Raw genomic sequence first — 19,013 nt, 5'->3', positions numbered from 1 at the left:
GAAGGTGGGCAGTGTTGAACGAGAGAGAAGGTGGGCAGTGTTGAACGAGAGAGAAGGTGGGCAGTGTTGAACGAGAGAGATGGTGGGCAGTGTTTAATGAGAGAGATGGTGGGCAGTGTTGAATGAGAGAGAAGGTGGGCAGTGTTGAATGAGAGAGAAGGTGGGCAGTGTTGAATGAGAGAGAAGGTGGGCAGTGTTGAACGAGAGAGAAGGTGGGCAGTGTTGAACGAGAGAGAAGGTGGGCAGTGTTGAACGAGAGAGATGGTGGGCAGTGTTTAATGAGAGAGATGGTGGGCAGTGTTGAATGAGAGAGATGGTGGGCAGTGTTGAACGAGAGAGATGGTGGGCAGTGTTGAACGAGAGAGAAGGTGGGCAGTGTTGAACGAGAGAGATGGTGGGCAGTGTTGAACGAGAGAGATGGTGGGCAGTGTTGAACGAGAGAGAAGGTGGGCAGTGTTGAACGAGAGAGATGGTGGGCAGTGTTGAACGAGAGAGATGGTGGGCAGTGTTGAACGAGAGAGAAGGTGGGCAGTGTTGAACGAGAGAGATGGTGGGCAGTGTTGAATGAGAGAGAAGGTGGGCAGTGTTGAACGAGAGAGATGGTGGGCAGTGTTGAACGAGAGAGATGGTGGGCAGTGTTGAACGAGAGAGATGGTGGGCAGTGTTGAACGAGAGAGATGGTGGGCAGTGTTGAACGAGAGAGAAGGTGGGCAGTGTTGAACGAGAGAGAAGGTGGGCAGTGTTGAACGAGAGAGAAGGTGGGCAGTGTTGAACGAGAGAGAAGGTGGGCAGTGTTGAACGAGAGAGATGGTGGGCAGTGTTGAATATAGCCAATGAAAGACACCATACTGACGACTGGAGAGCACCCAGGATCAAGATGCCCAATAACCTCCTACCAACAACTGTAAGAATATCACAGATACTCTCTCTTGAAGCGTCTTCATTAACTTATCTCCTCGGAAGTTACCAAATTACCAATATTGTGATGACTGTGTAGGCCTGCAGGCGGCAAGCACGAACAGCCTGCCTGATTAGGGAAGCACCTGGTAAAAAAGTCCTCAAGTCCAAATGCGAGGGTTATCTTCTTGAGGTTATCTTGTGATGATTTCGGGGCTTTAGCGTCCCCGCGGCCCGGTCCTCGACCAGGCCTACTTTTTGTTACAACACCCCGGGAAGCAGCCCGTAGCAGCTGTCTAACTCCCAGGTACCTATTTATTGCTAGGTAACAGGGGCATCAGGGTGAAAGAAAAATTTTGCCCATTTGTCACGCCTCCACCGGGGATCGAACCCGGAACCTCAGGACTACGAATCCGAAGCGCTCTCGAAATCGATCACAATCAAATCAAAAGAAAACAGGAAAGGTAAGTTTTTTTTTTTGCAACAGACCTGTACTGCAAAGGTCTTGTGTTCCACAATATATTATAGTGTCCTTTAGCACAGTGGCTACGTTCTCGACTCTCAGTTGGGGATCCCGGGTTCCATCGCAGACGGGACAGAAATGGTTGGGCACGTTTCCTTTCACCTAATGGATCTGTTCACCTACCAGTAAATAGGTAACCGGTACTTTTGTCAATTGTTGAGGAAGGCCAGTAATTCGACCTTGAGGGGACCTCCATACAACCCCTAAATATATATACATACTGCCTTCCTGTCCCCGACAACGGGAATTGATTACAGAATACAGTAACCCTGGAAACAAACCGAAACTGTCTATTTTCCGCTTGTTACAACTTGTAATAAAGTTGTTACATCTTGGCTTAACGTGTTTATGACGTATTAGAACGTTGTTACAACTTGCTATATTTGTTGTTATAACTGGTTAGGAGGTCTTAAAACTTGTTCGAACGTTGTACCAACGTCGTAGTTTCGGTGTGTTTGGCGGGAGCCACACTATATGCTACAGAATATGCTCCACTATACGCTAATCTGGCAAGTTACTTAACCCCCTACAACAACATTCAGCTCGTAGACTGTCACAAACCATTAACTCATTCACTCTTAAGACTACATAATTCAAAGTGGAACTGTAAAAGATTTTAGACCTCCGGCCTGATGTACAATCAACGACGTAACTACTTCATTGGTATATTGGAAAACATCCTAACCATTCATCCAAAATTTGCTGGTCTATTTTAATGGATGAAGAACGATAATTGTATTTATTATTTTTAAGCTACATCACTTATTATCCCTCCGTGCCTTGTGTGGCAGTGAACAAGTGGAAGTTGTATTAACAAATTCATACACTGAAAGAAAGAAAGATTGTATTAGCAAATTCATACACTTCATACACAACCACAGTGTATGAAGTGGTAGATTGTACATTGTACTTCGTGAAATTGTGTTTCAATCAACAATTTAGACCTATTGTTTTAAGCATGATCCTCCGTCCCGTGTGACAGTGAATGTGAACAGCGGCTCACTGTCCTGTGTGACAGTTAGGTGACCCGGCACAAGCCAGGTCCGCTGAGTAAATATTGACCTCTGAAAAAGGCAGTCACTGCCACGGGGGATCGGTCGGTCGGTCGGTCGGTCTCTCTCTCTCCCCCCTCCCCCTCCTTCCCTCCCTCCCGCACGCATACACACACATCAAATTAGGCTAAAGAATCTGTACACCAGTTGATTGACAGTTGAGAGGCGGGACCAAAGAGCCAGAGCTCAACACCCTCAAGCACAACTAGGTAAGTACAGAAGTTTCGCGGGTGAATAGCGCATGGGAGTCGTAGTCTTATTGACCAGGGTTCGATTCCTGGCGGAGGCAGAAACAAGTAGGCACGGTTTCTTTCACTCTGATGCCCTTATTCACCTAGCAGTAAATTGGTACTTCAAGAGTTCAACAGCTGCTAAGGGTTGCATCTGTGTACTCACCTAGTTGTGCTTGCGGGGGTTGAGCTCTGGCTCATTGGTCCCGCCTCTCAACTGTCAATCAACTAATGTACAGATTCCTGAGCCTACTGGGCTCTATCATATCTACACTTGAAACTGTGTATGGAGTCAGCCTCCACCACATAACTGCCTAATGCATTCCACCTGTTAACTACTCTGACACTGAAAAAGTTCTTTCTACCGTCCCTGTACCCATTTGGGTACTCAGTTGCCTCCCCCTTATTCGCGTACAAACAAAAGTGTGCGCGCGCGCGCGAGATAAATATATGCAGAAGATGCTATAGAGGTAAGTGGCTAGGGAGTACAAAGGACAAGGGACTTACAAAGGCGGGGTCCAAGAACCAGCACCTGGCCCCTGCAGGCACCAAGGAGCCTGCAGGGGCCTGGTGGATAGCGCGTAGGACTCGTAATTCTGTGGCGCGGGTTCGATTCCCGCACGAGGCAGAAACAAATGGGCAAAGTTTCTTTCACCCTGAATGCCCCTGTTACCTAGCAGTAAATAGGTACCTGGGTGTTAGTCAGCTGTCACGAGCTGCTTCCTGGGGGTGGAGGCCTGGTCGAGGACCGGGCCGCGGGGACACTAAAGCCCCGAAATCATCTCAAGATAACCTCAAGATAACCAATAGTAAACACGCAGGACACGGTAAAACCACCCGAGGAATGCTAATAGTTTTGAGAAAATATATTTTTGAATACAGCTTTTTCCTTCCCTTTTGAGTCGTCGTGTACAGTCCTCAGAGACTTGTCTTCCCTTCTTGAGGTTATCTTGAGATGATTTCGGGGCTTTAGTGTCCCCGCGGCCCGGTCCTCGACCAGGCTTCCACCCCCAGGAAGCAGCCCGTGACAGCTGACTAACACCCAGGTACCTATTTTACTGCTAGGTAACAGGGGCATAGGGTGAAAGAAACTCTGCCCATTGTTTCTCGCCGGCGTCTGGGATCGAACCCGGGACCACAGGATCACAAGTCCAGCGTTCTGTCCGCTCGGCCGACCGGTTCCCTTAAGACAATACTTTATATAATTAACTCTTCAATATGAAATAAATATTTACGGGGCATAGTTCATACTTCAATTTAATTTACAATATTTTCAGTTAAAATTTATATACGTTAAAATTTACATAATACTATGGATGTTTACGGTATTTTACAGATAATAATTTTCAAAACAAATACTCCAGGTATAATATTTTCAATATTTACAGAGTTTTTGTAGTAATATACATAATATCTCGGTTACAACGTGTTCAAAACTTAAGATATAACTCGCACAGTGAACCAGAATAATCCACAAAGAAACTAAGTTACAATACTAATGTGTACACAAGCCATGCACAATGAAATCACGAGAAATTTATGAGTTACTGCAGTCGGTAGTGTGTGTGTGTGTGTGTGTGTGTGTGTGTGTGTGTGTGTGTGTGTGTGTGTGTGTGTGTGTGTGTGTGTGTGTGTGTGTGTGTCGCTGGGAGGCCTAGAGACGCTGGTTCGATCCCATCAAACTACCTCAATATTCTCTCACCTAAGCCATATATGTTGACAAATCCCACCTTTTGAAATAAATCATGCATGAAATCGCTGTAATATTACTAATGACTCCATAGTACTACCTATCTGTTTTCCACAGGTTGGTTCCAGAGGACCAATAGGTCCTCCCGAGGCCTGGTCTGTGACCAGACCTCCTGGTTGGTCTGGTCAAGCACATCATCTGAATCTTAATCATACACATATGACCATTAATTCGAGCATTGGAAGACTTTGGGAGCGTTAGTGACAATCTACTAGCGGGTGAAGATTAACTACCACGACAAACTAGCAAATTGTATTTGGTGGCAGCCAGTACTAAAAAAAAGTGGTTTCATAATGTTAATTGCGCAGAGCACTTTTTTTTCTCGCTACAGATGAAGGATGGATCCTCCAACGGGGCACAGAGTCGACCAGGATTGGATCCTCCAGCAGGGCACAGAGTCGACCAGGATTGGATCCTCCAGCAGGGCACAGAGTCGACCAGGATTGGATCCTCCAGCAGGGCACAGAGTCGACCAGGATTGGATCCTCCAGCAGGGCACAGAGTCGACCAGGATTGGATCCTCCAGCGGGGCACAGAGTCGACCAGGATTGGATCCTCCAGCAGGGCACAGAGTCGACCAGGATTGGATCCTCCAGCAGGGCACAGAGTCGACCAGGATTGGATCCTCCAGCAGGGCACAGAGTCGACCAGGATTGGATCCTCCAGCAGGGCACAGAGTCGACCAGGATTGGATCCTCCAGCAGGGCACAGAGTCGACCAGGATTGGATCCTCCAGCAGGGCACAGAGTCGACCAGGATTGGATCCTCCAGCAGGGCACAGAGTCGACCAGGATTGGATCCTCCAGCAGGGCACAGAGTCGACCAGGATTGGATCCTCCACCAGGGCACAGAGTCGACCAGGATTGGATCCTCCACCAGGGCACAGAGTCGACCAGGATTGGATCCTCCAGCAGGACACAGAGTCGACCAGGATGGGATCCTCCAGCAGGACACAGAGTCGACCAGGATTGTATCCTCCAGCAGGGCACAGACTCGACCAGGATTGTATCCTCCAGCAGGGCACAGACTCGACCAGGATTGTATCCTCCAGCAGGGCACAGACTCGACCAGGATTGGATCCCCCAGCAGGGCACAGAGTCGACCAGGACTGTATCCTCCAGCAGGGCAGAGTCGACCAGGGATGGATCCTCCAGGACTCTCACTGTCAATGCTCACAATCATCAACCAACAAGTATTTACTATCAATTCTGCTCATCTTTAGTAACACTCATAATACCAGAAGCCATGAACCCTCACACTAACAACAACAACATGGCGACGTTTCTGTCTATCGTGGATCATGAGACGGGAGCAGCAGCTCAGGATTGACAGGTGCACAGACAGAAATATGTACAGTGTACATCAGCAAAGTTACACACACAATTGTGGATAAGACAGAGGAACACGAAAGGAGTCCTTGCATTAGACAAGCAGCGGTTAGAAAGGTGAGGTCCAAGAACTAAAGCCCGACCCTGCAGGCAGAAACAGCTCAGTTTACACACGACCTTGTCTGACCCACCCGGCACGCAGCGACGAAAGGTAAACAGAACTTCACTACGCAAACATACTCTATTAACACACACATACATATAGTGTGTATATTCCTTGCTATACAATTGCCACTCCCTGCCATGAATGCCATAGAAAAGCAACTGGATCCTCTTGCTACAACCCGTTCTCGCACTTGCTTATAGTCAATATTGGCTTATTTAATAAGTGCATATGTGATATACTAATTGATTGTGAATATTTTAGTTTACCTTGAAAAGCTTCATAGAAAACACCGACCTCACCTAACCTTCTTAGTATGTTAAGATAAGCATTTTATTGCTTCATATTTACAATTATTACTTAACCTATCAACGGTATAGGTTAAGTAATAATTGTAATTAAGAAGCAATAAGATGCTTATCTTAACATACTAAGAAGGTTAGGTGAGGTCGGTGTTTTCTATGAAGCTTTTCAAGGTAAACTAAAATATTCACAATTAGTATGTCACATATGCACTTATTAAATAAGCCAATATTGACTATAAGCAAGTGCGAGAACGGGTTGCTTGGTAGGGGCCTGTGATCCAGTTAACTGTTACACCAGACGACCGGAGACTAACAGCAGAAACACCTCAAAGAAACCACCACGGCCTGACAATGTATGTCACAAGGCGAGGTGTCAGGTGAGGCCATCTGTTCCTAACTGCTGCTGGCCAGCAGACTGTCGCTTCCCTCCCCCCTGCTGCTGCTGCTGCTGCTGCTGCTGCTGCTGCTGCTGCTTCCACATCTGCTTCATCCGAGCGTCTGCACTTTCCGGTGGGGGGTATAAAAGGGGCGCTCCCGCCTCCTGGGTCATCACTCGCTGACTTCACCGTCATCTGTACACACACCAGCACAGCGGGGACTCTCTCTCTCGAGCTCTTCAACATGCTCCTTAAGGTAAGGCAGTCGTTGCCAGGTATTGCAAATATTGCTCTCATTCCTCAGACGTCTCGTTGCAATTTCTCCACCATCTCGCTGTTAATGTTTAACCTCATTCCTGTTCCACAATGCCTCATTATCATTCTGAAATGTCTCATTACCCTTCCACAATGTCTCATTACCCTTCCACAATGTCTCATTACCCTTCCACAATGTCTCATTACCCTTCCACAATGTCTCATTACCCTTCCACAATGTCTCATTACCCTTCCACAATGTCTCATTACCCTTCCACAATGTCTCATTACCCTTCCACAATGTCTCATTACCCTTCCACAATGTCTCATTACCGTTCCGTAAGGCATCATTACCGTTCCATATTGCCTCAACGTGAAATCTTGCATTACATTGACCATACACAGAGTAATCACACTAACATGACCGCACCGATGAGAAAATCCCTAGGAGCAGTGATAAGGGTTCGAACCAACTCGGTGGGTGGCCCCACGGACACGCTCTAGCAACTACACCACGACATGGTATAAAAATTGCAACCTGGAGTTCTACTGAACATACGAGGATTTCCTGAGGCTTCTACTTAAGCCGGAACAGGATTTTCCTACAACTCCCCCCCCCCCCCCCCCGCAGACACTCTGGCTCTGGGTCATCTAGGAAACCCTCGTATGTTCAGTAGAACTTCAGGATACAATTTGTATACCATGTCGTGGTGTTGTCGCTAGAAGCGTGTGCGCGGTTTAGGTTCGAACCTAAACCCACCGCATAGGTTCGAACCCTTGAGGTTATCTTGAGATGATTTCGGGGCTTTTTTAGTGTCCCCGCGGCCCGGTCCTCGACCAGGCCTCCACCCCCAGGAAGCAGCCTGTGAACACCCAGGTACCTATTTTACTGCTAGGTAACAGGGGCATAGGGTGAAAGAAACTCTGCCCATTGTTTCTCGCCGGCGCCTGGGATCGAACCCAGGACCACAGGATCACAAGTCCAGCGTGCTGTCCGCTCGGCCGACCGGCTCCCCTTATCACTGCTCCTACGGATTTCATCATATTGAACATAATTTATTGCAGCCTAACCATAAACGGGGTCACAGGAAGCCAAACTTATTTCGTAAAATACAATTGAATATTCTATAATGTATTTTTCAGTATAGGTGTATAAAGCTGCAACATACAGCTGAATGTATGTCAATGGCCTGTTTGCTTTTTTTAACAGTAGGCCATCGATTTGAAATTGTCGGTAGAGCTACTATCTCGCTGCATGCAGGGTCGGGGTTCGATCCCTGATTTTCTAATTTTTCTAATTCTATTTTTTTCTAATTGTCTGATTTTTGGCTACCGTGTCTTTACTACGTCTTTATATCCCAGCTCTTAAGCTGTCCTCGTATCCCAGCCCCTAGCCTGTCCTCACATCCCTTCCCCCTAGCCTGTCCTCACTCCCCTTCCCCCTAGCCTGTCCTCACTCCCCATTCCCCTAGCCTGTCCTCGCATCCCTTTCCCCTAGCCTGTCCTCATATCCCAGCTCCTTGTCCTCATATCCCAGCTCCTTGTCCTCATATCCCAGCTCCTTGTCCTCATATCCCAGCTCCTTGTCCTCATATCCCAGCTCCTTGTCCTCATATCCCAGCTCCTTGTCCTCATATCCCAGCTCCTTGTCCTCATATCCCAGCTCCTTGTCCTCATATCCCAGCTCCTTGTCCTCATATCCCAGACCGCCGACCTCGTATGCCTTGCAAGTACTATAAAGCCACACTGGCTTAGGGCTTCCTCCGAATATTTCAACCCAGCCTCCTGAAGTAACAGTACATATAGTGACTATCTGGTCGACAGTGCCAATGTGTAGTGATGGACCGCCAGTAATCCGCTTTTTGGACTTAATTCTATAGTCCGGAAATAAATTAATCTAAAACCAAACTTAAATATTCCTAGGCCTAATATAGCGCATATATGTACTACATTAGGCCTTAAGCGTGTATTAGACCTAGGACTTGTTAGGTCTTATATTTATGTTGCTAGTAAAAATTGTCTAGTTTGTCCAAATTCATTAATATGACAGACAACTTTCTACATCACTACACATCAACACTTTCCATCAAATAGTTACTATTACACACAGAGATCACACTAACGTGATGCATCAAATAGTTACTATTACACACAGAAATCACACTAACGTGATGCATCAAATGAACGAATCTACAAGGGCCGTGACGAGGATTCGAACCTGCGTCCGGGAGCATCCCAGACACTGCCTTAATCGACTGAGCTACGACAGGGTAAAAGAATTGAAACCGAAGTTCTACTGAACTTACTGGATCCCGCAGCCTATGCGATTAAGGCTGCGGGATTAAGCTCAGTCGATTAAGGCAGTGTCTGGGATGCTCCCGGACGCAGGTTCGAATCCTCGTCACGGCCCTTGTGGATTTGTTCAAATAGTTACTATAATTACTTTCATTTTATGAGACTAGGCTGCCAATATTACTTTACTTTGCCTTACTAAAATAAGTATAGATAATCATCAGTTTCAGAGCAAACACAACTCACAAAACCCACTATCATTATCTTCAATATCTGATCTAAATCCCATACTGTGAACAGCGACTTAGAAAACGTGTTAAGACATCAAAGTTTATCATTTATTAAGACAAAAAATTATTGATTGTGAACAGACTGGCACAAATACTCAATGGAAGTGTCTTCAATGCACATTACAACATCAAAGTTGAAAAATGTTAAGACATTCAAAAACTGGAAAAAAATATATGTAAAATATTAGGAACGTAAATATACAAGTTATAAAGTTAAGTTGTTTGACTCGCACACCTGGTGTGGGTTTGACAACACCTGGTGTGGGTTTGACACCACCTGGTGTGGGTTTGACACCACCTGGTGTGGGTTTGACACCACCTGGTGTGGGGTTTGACACCACCTGGTGTGGGTTTGACGCAACCTGGTGTGGGGTTTGACTCACACACCTGGTGTGGGTTTGACTCGCACACCTGGTGTGGGTTTGACTCGCACACCTGGTGTGGGTTTGACTCGCACACCTGGTGTGGGTTTGACTCGCACACCTGGTGTGGGTTTGACACCAACTGGTGAGGGTTCGAGCCCACGTCCTGAGGGTAGCGAGGACGTGTTCCCTACACCAGTACACGAGTGTGTTTACACCCCCAACATGGCGCCCTGGGATAAATATCTTCACATTAATTAACGCCAGTTAAAAACTTTCTTGCACGTGTTTACTTACTAATATTGTACCTTAGGTGTGTGTGTGTGTGTGTGTGTGTGTGTGTGTACTCATTTGTGCCTGCAGGATCGAGCTTTAGCTCTTGGACCCCGCTTTTCTGGCCGCTGGTTGTCTAATGCAATGCCTCCTGGTCTATTTCCCTATCATACCTGCTTTTAAAGTTATGAATGGAGTGAGCCTCTACAACCAGCTCCTTTAGGTCATTCCATTTACTAACCTTACGCTAAAGGAAAACTTTCTAACATCTCTATAACACATCTGAGTGTTAAGCTTCTATCCGTGCCCTCTTGTTCATAGTCATTGTAAACCTTTCCTCTCTTTCCACCTTGTCAATCCCTCTAAGTCTTTTATACGTCTGTATAATGTCCCCCACCCTCTCCCTCTGTTACGTCGTCAGGTTTAGTTCCTTCAGTCTGTCTTCGTACCTCATCCCTCGCAGCTCTGAAACGAATCTCGTTGCAAACTTCTGCAACTTTTCGAGCTTCCTTATGTGTTTTTTTTTTAAATGGGGGCTCCACGATGGGGCGGCATACCCTAAGACCGGCCTCATATAAGCGGTATACAGTGATCTAAACGCCTCATTATTCAAGTGCCTTTAGGATGTTCTGACTTTCGCCAGAATAGAGTATGTGGCTGACGATATTCTATTTATATGAGCCTCTGGAGTTAGGTTTGGTGTTATGTCTACTCACAGGTCTTTTTCTCTAGGCGTTATCGATAGTTTACCATCATCGTATATTTGCCTTTCGGTCTCCTGGCTCCTGTCCTCATTTCCATCTCCTTGCACTTGTTAGTGTTGAACTCTAGTAGCCATTTCTCGGACCATCTCTGCAAGTGTTCAGGTCATCCTGGAGAATCTCACAATCCTCATCTGTCTCAACCATCCTCATTGTTTGCAGATGATGCAAAACTATTGACATATAAGACTCAACTCCTGCAGTCAAGTCATTTACATAAATAAGTAATAGTATGGGACCCGGGACCGATCCTTGAGGCACCCCGCGTGTTACTCTACGCCAGTCGGACTCCTCGCCCCTCACTGTCACTCTCTGACACCTGTCTGTTAGGTAATTCCTTACCCATGATAGTGCGTTTCCGTCTACTCCCGCCTGCCTCTCAAGTTTGTATAGTAGCCACCTGTGTGGTACTGTATCACAGGCTTTTTAGTAGTCAAGAAATATGCCATCTGCCCATCCTTCTCTTCTCTGTCTTGCCTTATTTTCGTTACCTTATCATAAAACTCCAGGAGGTTCGTCAGGCAGGATTTCCCTTCTCTAAAGCCGTGTTGTTGTTTAATTACAAACCCAATTCTCTGTGTGCACCTAGTCTTAACCTTATAATTCTTTCAAGTACTTTGCAAGGGATGCGTGTGAGTGACACTGGTCTGTAGTTAAGTAAGTTTGTGCGTGTGCATGCGTGCGCGTGCATGCGTGCGCGCGAATGCGTGCGTGCGTGTGCGTGCCAGTGCAAGTATGTGCGTGTGATTGTTTTGGAAGGGGAGAGTAAGTCTCTCTTCCCCTCTAACTGTCTCTCTCTCCCTCTCTCTCACATACAAAAGGGAGAGAGAGAATTAGTATCTACCGAGAAGAGTGTACATCCTTTTAAATTAATAAAACCTTTCATATAATAACCAATTTTCCCCAGGCTTAGTGTAAATGACTTGTGATTATTAAAATGGAATTATTACATTCATAAAACTAAACAAGCAAACCCAAACTAATATTACTTTCAATGTAAATTATGCACAAATATATTTACACTTCATATATATATATATATATATATATATATATATATATATATATATATATATGTCGTACCTAATAGCCAGAACGCACTTCTCAGCCTACTATTCAAGACCCGATTTGCCTAATAAGCCAAGTTTTCATGAATTAATGTTTTTTCGTCTACCTAACCTACCTAACCTAACCTAACCTAGCTTTTTTTGGCTACCTAACCTAACCTTACCTATAAATATAGGTTAGGTTAGGTTAGGTAGGGTTGGTTAGGTTCGGTCATATATCTACGTTAATTTTAACTCCAATAAAAAAAAATTGACCTCATACATAGAGAAAAGGGTTGCTTTATCATTTCATAAGAAAAAAATTATAGTAAAAATATTAATTCAGGAAAACTTGGCTTATTAGGCAAATCGGGCCTTGAATAGTAGGCTGAGAAGTGAGTTCTGGCTACTAGGTACGACATATATATATATATATATATATATATATATATATATATGTCGTACCTAGTAGCCAGAACGCACTTCTCAGCCTACTATGAAAGGCCCGATTTGCCTAATAAGCCAAGTTTTCCTGAATTAATATATTTTCTCTAATTTTTTTCTTATCAAATGATAAAGCTACCCATTTCATTATGTATGTCAATTTTTTTTACTGGAATTAAAATTAACGTAGATATATGACCAAACCAACCCGTTCTCGCAAATTCGTAAAGTCAATATTGACTTATTAACTACGTGCATAGGTGATATACTAAGCATAATAGATACCCTTAAAAAGATTCATAGAAAACACCGACCTTACCTAACCTTGTTAGTATCTTAAGATAAGCATCTTATTGCTTCGTAATTACAATTATTACTTAACCTATACCTATTATAGGTTAGGTAATAATTGTAATTACGAAGCAATAAGATGCTTATCTTAAGATACTAACAAGGTTAGGTAAGGTCGGTGTTTTTTATGAATCTTTTTAAGGGTATCTATTATGTTAAGTATGTCACCTATGCACATATTTAATAAGTCAATATTGACTTATTAAATTTGCGAGAACGGGTTGGACCAAACCTAACCAACCCAACCTAACCTAACCTAACCTATCTTTATAGGTTAGGTTAGGTAGCCAAAAAAGTTTGGTTAGGTTAGGTAGTCAAAAAAAACTTTAATTCATGAAAACTTGGCTTATTAGGCAAATCTGGCCTTGCATAGTAGGCTGAGAAGTGCGTTCTGGCTACTAGGTACGACATATATATATATATATATATATATATATATATATATATATATATATATATATATATATATATATATATATATATATGATGAATATTAAAATTACAAAGTTTACCAATTATAAATAATTCAACAATAGATCAATGCGTCACAAAAATATTAATTATAGTTGCCTATCAACATGGTAATATAAATATTATGGAGGTTTCACTGACAAAATTTAAGAATTGACATATCTGATCAGCATTAGCAACCTCCCGCGAAGGCAAGGAACGAACTGTTCCCTATTGTTAAAACATGTCATATATCCACTTTGTGGGCCCGTGTGTCAGGATGAAGGAACCGTTAAGGCTCTCACTCTCAGGGCTCTTGAGGCACCAACACTGGTATTAATAATATGGGTTACACGCGCAAACTAACCATGGGGTATACAGACTGACAAAGGTATGCACACAATGCAAAGTTTACAATAAAATCATGGGTTTCTCTCTCTCACACACACACACACACACAGTAGGTAGGTTCCTACAGCCCAGTGGGCTCAGGAACCTGTACATTAGTTGATTGACAGTTAAGAGGCGGAACCAAAGAGCCAGCGCTCAACCCCCACAAGCACAATTAGATAAGTACAATTAGGTAAGTACACACACACCTACAAATTGATTGACAGGGGACCACAATTGAGAGGCGGGACCAAAAAGCCAAAGCTCAACCCTCCGCAAGCACAATAGGTGAGTACACACAAAGCAAAGAAACAGGAAAACAAACACAATAACCTAAAGGTATTTACCCCAAAACCCAAAATTCCTCGGCCGATGACTTTAAAAAAAAATGTGCCATGTACCAAAACTAATTCAAAAGTGTATGATCTCCGCCACAGGCTTACCTGGTAGCAGGTGTGGTGGGCGTGGTGTGCGCTGGGCCCCTCCCCCAGCCTGAGGACACGGCCCGCCAGTACGGACCGCCCCCTCCACAATACCCCGCCCCCTATAAGCCAGAGGAGGTATGTCACAGGCTATAAGGAACATGTTTATATTTTTGAGATGGTTGTTGGGAATAATGACATATATGCCGAATATAATTGACGTTTCAATGTCAATATTCTCTTCACAACTTTTCAATCCTCCATCACGCTGTTGACTGGATCAGAACTGTGAGCATCCTGGTGTAGTTACTAGAGTAAGGGATCGTATTTTTCATGCCTAAGTTCGTATCATTAATTCATACTGCGCTTACAGGAGCCCGCTAAGCCATATACCTTCGAATATGGAGTAAAGGATGGATACTCTGGCGCCAACTACGGCCATAGTGAGAACTCCGACGGCAAGGCTGTGTCCGGCTCCTACCAAGTCGACCTTCCCGACGGCCGCACGCAGATCGTCAACTACGTCGCCGACCACCACAACGGCTTCCAGGCCCAGGTCGAGTACAAGGGAGAAGCCCAGTACCCTGAGGCCGCACCCTACAAGCCAGCATACCCGTCACCGGCCCCAGCATACCCAGCTCCTCCAGCATACTCCCAACAATCATACCGAAACCAGGAATCGCCAGCATACGAGTCCCCAGCACAAGAATACCACGAGGAACCCGCCCCTGTTGAGTATAACTAAAGATATACGACGTCGCAGTCAAAGCCTCGCTTACGGGCCGCCGTCACCGGCCAAGACGCTAACCAAAGTTGGCATCTTGCTGGTGGCAGGTCAGGCTCTATGTTATGTGTGTTCTCCATTGTTCAGTTGTTCAATTCCCCCCCATCCCTGCCCCCACAATGTTACCCCCCCCCCCCCACGAGGAAAACACACAGTTCAGCGTTCACAATACTTGGCTGTCCAGCGGGCCCGCGGGTCGAGCTCGCTCCAGCCGCCCATTACGTGTGCCATTTTCACACTTTAATACAGTCACTTCATTTGCATAAAATGTTCTTTGATTATATCCTTAATATTATGAACGGGAGCCGATATCTGGGACTATTTCTACGAAGACCTTGTGAAGCGCCTCAGTCGGCACTCGCTAGAGGAGGAGGAGGTCAATAGGGATATAAATGGGATTATGAAATTGTTTTGGAAGATTAGAAAGTACAACAAAAGAGTACAAGATGGAGAAATTTCGATTTATAAGACATATAGTGAAGTGCTGGACCAGGAGTTGTCAAGCATTTACACATCTTCTTTCGGCACCTGTACATCTTTCAGCACCTGTACATCTTTCAGCACCTGTACATCTTTCAGCACCTGTACATCTTTCAGCACCCTGTACATCTTTCAGCACCTGTACATCTTTCAGCACCTGTACATCTTTCGGCACCTGTACATCTTTCAGCACCTGTACATCTTTCGGCACCTGTACATCTTTCAGCACCTGTACATCTTTCGGCACCTGTACATCTTTCAGCACCTGTACATCTTTCGGCACCTGTACATCTTTCAGCACCTGTACATCTTTCAGCACCTGTTCATCTTTCAGCACCTGTACATCTTTCGGCACCTGTACATCTTTCAGCACCTGTACATCTTTCGGCACCTGTACATCTTTCAGCACCTGTACATCTTTCGGCACCTGTACATCTTTCGGCACCTGTACATCTTTCAGCACCTGTACATCTTTCGGCACCCTGTACATCTTTCAGCACCCTGTACATCTTTCGGCACCTGTACATCTTTCGGCACCTGTACATCTTTCGGCACCTGTACATCTTTCGGCACCTGTACATCTTTCAGCACCTGTACATCTTTCGGCACCTGTACATCTCTCGGCACCTGTTCATCTTTCAGCACCCTGTACATCTTTCGGCACCTGTACATCTTTCGGCACCTGTACATCTTTCAGCACCTGTACATCTTTCGGCACCTGTACATCTTTCGGCACCTGTACATCTTTCAGCACCTGCACATGTGAATACCACAAACTTGTAGCTACCAACATTCCTGTGTGACAGGCTGGTTTCTAGATGTAAATGTTTCCCCCAGATGGTGTACACACACACACACACACACACACACACACACACACACACACACACACACACACACACACGGGCTGACTGGAGGCCGATTCCGAAGAACCGAAGTTCAACTCTCGCAAGCACAACTAGGCGAGTACACACACACACACACACACACACACACACACACACACACACACACACACACACACACACACACACACATACGCACACACACACACACACGCACACACACACACACACACACACACACACACGCGCACACACACAGAGTGGTTGACAAATGGAATGCATTAGGGGGTGATGTCGTGGAGGCTGACTCCATACACAGTTTCAAGTGTAGATATGATAAGAGCCCGATAGGCTCAGGAATCTGTACACCTGTTGATTGACGGTTGAGAGGCGGGACCAAAGAGCCGGAGCTCAACCCCCGCAAACACAACTAGGCGAGTACACACGCACACACGCGCACACACGCACGCACGCCATTTTACGATAAAACAATTAAGTAACAACATTTAAAGACCTTGTGGTTAGGTTGTGTTTATTGGGATTAGACCAACATTGAGCCCATCCTCCTGAATAGCAATACTTGGTCTAACGAACAAAAATGGACTGTTGGAAGCCGAAAAAGTTCATGGTGTGTTACTGAATTAGCCCAAATGGCAGACTCTGAAATGGAAATGTAACTAAAGATTGCAGCCTAACATTTCCCAGTATTCCTAGCCCTAATATACGCTATCTTAGGCCTAATACAGTACCTATAGGTGCTATAATAGGGGCTGAACAACTTTAAAGGTTGATATTTTTCCGTGCCGTCTACACAAGGAACTGTACAACATGCTAACATGTTCCATGCAACAGTCCATTTTTTGTACGTTCGACCAAATACTTGCTGTACGAGCTATCATTACAGGAGGACGGGGCTACGAAACCACCACATTCGTACACGGAGCGCGGGCCCCGCCAAGTTCACTCAAGTAGTTTGACTAAAATTATGGAAAAAACAATGTAATTGTTGACAAAGATAATGACTGTGTACCGGAGTGTTTCCGTGTATATAATTTTCCTCGACGACGGGCGCCAGAAACATACGGCACACATCTGGTGTGCTTTCTCGTATCTAAATATAAGTATTCTTTCACCGCAATCATGCGCGCACACGCACGCACGCACGCATTCTGACACCCACAATTACCCCTCTCGTCCACACCTCAACACAAGCAGGCGAACACACGCATCAACCCTCTCACAAGCACGCATACATCCCCCAAAAACACGCATACACTCCCAACACACACACACACACACACACACACACACACACACACACACACACACACACACACACACACACACACACACACACACCTTTCCCCCCCCCACACACACTTTTTTTGTAACTAGCTGCCATCATAATAATAAGGAGTGGAAGTTAGATGAAATTGTTAATGTAAAAATCTGAGGTCAGTAATTCTTGATGCGTTACCGTTCATAGGATGAGTATGGGGTGAACAAACTACCCTACGCAGGATGAGTATGGGGTGAACAAACTACCCTACACAGGATGAGTATAGGGTGAACAAACTACCCTACACAGGATGAGTATGGGGTGAACAAACTACCACACACAGGATGAGTATGGGGTGAACGAACTACCATTCACAGGATGAGTATGGGGTGAACAAACTACCTCACACAGGATGAGTATGGGGTGAACAAACTACCACATACAGGATGAGTATGGGGTGAACAATAAACTAGTCGCCTCCGGCGGTAATAATAAAAAAATTCAATCTATACAGACTGATCCCACCCCCGTCAAACAATACTCAAACCAATTTCAGTCCCCCCCTCTCCCCCCCACCCCCTTCAACTCTCTCTCCCGTATCAATATAAATAGGAGCTGCCTCGTATGGGCCAATAGGCCTTCTGCAGTTACCTTCATTCTTATGTTCTTATAACCAATTGACCCATTCCCTTCCTCATTAACTATCCTCGCAGTTTCTTACTTCCCTGGACTCCTGATCCTTCCCCCTTAAGTATAAAGCTTTCAGTGTAAATATGACATAGCCCAATATGTTCTGGAACCTAAAAGCTAGTTAATTAAAGGTTGAGAATCGGGACCAAAGAGCCGAGGCTCATCCGCCGTAAATACAACTAGCCGAGTACTCCCTTTTTTAAAAACCATACGGCTATGTACGTCAAGATTCGAGCCTTCTCTATTCAACACGTCTCTTTCACCCTAGCCCAGCAGTATTCTACACTCTGATTCAGATTCTTTAATCGTAACAACTGATGTAAGTCATTATTCTCCAGATACCTCTCTTTGACATGCCTTCTCTTTCTCTGAGCAAACACTTCAACAGGTTCATCGTTCGATCCCTCGCCTGTCCACGTGGTTGAGCACTGTTCTGAACTTGCTGAACTCTGTCCTCACATACCAGTACTTAGTCAGTCTCATATTCCTTTTAAGTGTTAGGTATGCCCTGCCTTAGCACTCTTCATAAATACTTTATCTCCGCTTTGTACCACTCAACCATCCCAATGCTAGCCATGGTATCTTTCACATTATATTATCTCGATCTTCTAACCTGCGTCCCTCGTTCCCTTTTCTGTCCACAACTCTACCTTCACAACCATTCACTTCACTGACTCTCTTCACAAGTTACAAGCATTACCACTATGTCACACTCCTTTACACTGGCGTAATCACACATTTATTTGGTATAGGAACAGAATGCTAAACCTTTTTAGTGTACGGTGAAGTAACAGTACTGTACAGTACTGTGTATACAGTACACAGTGAACAAGCGAGTCAGCTGATCTTGCTGAACTCGTTTATCAGCGAACACCTGATAAACTAAAACAGGTGTTGTTAAAACAAAAATACAATAGACACCACAACGTACATACGACCATGTTTTGGAATCCCCTCTATGCTCCTATTCTCAT

The 19,013-nt window shown here is 45.0% G+C and overlaps 1 protein-coding gene across 1 annotated transcript; it reads left to right on the top strand.

The window, feature by feature from the left end:
* Positions 1-6,747: 6,747 nt before the first annotated feature.
* Positions 6,748-15,013, top strand: LOC123761123 (cuticle protein 7). The gene is made up of 3 exons (XM_069339119.1): positions 6,748-6,881; positions 13,977-14,099; positions 14,335-15,013. Exons 1-3 carry the CDS (start codon positions 6,870-6,872, stop codon positions 14,704-14,706), a joined length of 507 nt encoding a protein of 168 aa, XP_069195220.1. The 5' UTR covers positions 6,748-6,869; the 3' UTR covers positions 14,707-15,013.
* The last annotated feature ends 4,000 nt before the right edge of the window (positions 15,014-19,013 follow it).

This window comes from Procambarus clarkii, chromosome 41, assembly GCF_040958095.1.
Source record: "Procambarus clarkii isolate CNS0578487 chromosome 41, FALCON_Pclarkii_2.0, whole genome shotgun sequence".
NCBI lineage: Eukaryota > Metazoa > Arthropoda > Malacostraca > Decapoda > Cambaridae > Procambarus > Procambarus clarkii.
This window is presented reverse-complemented; position numbering and strand designations above follow the sequence as displayed.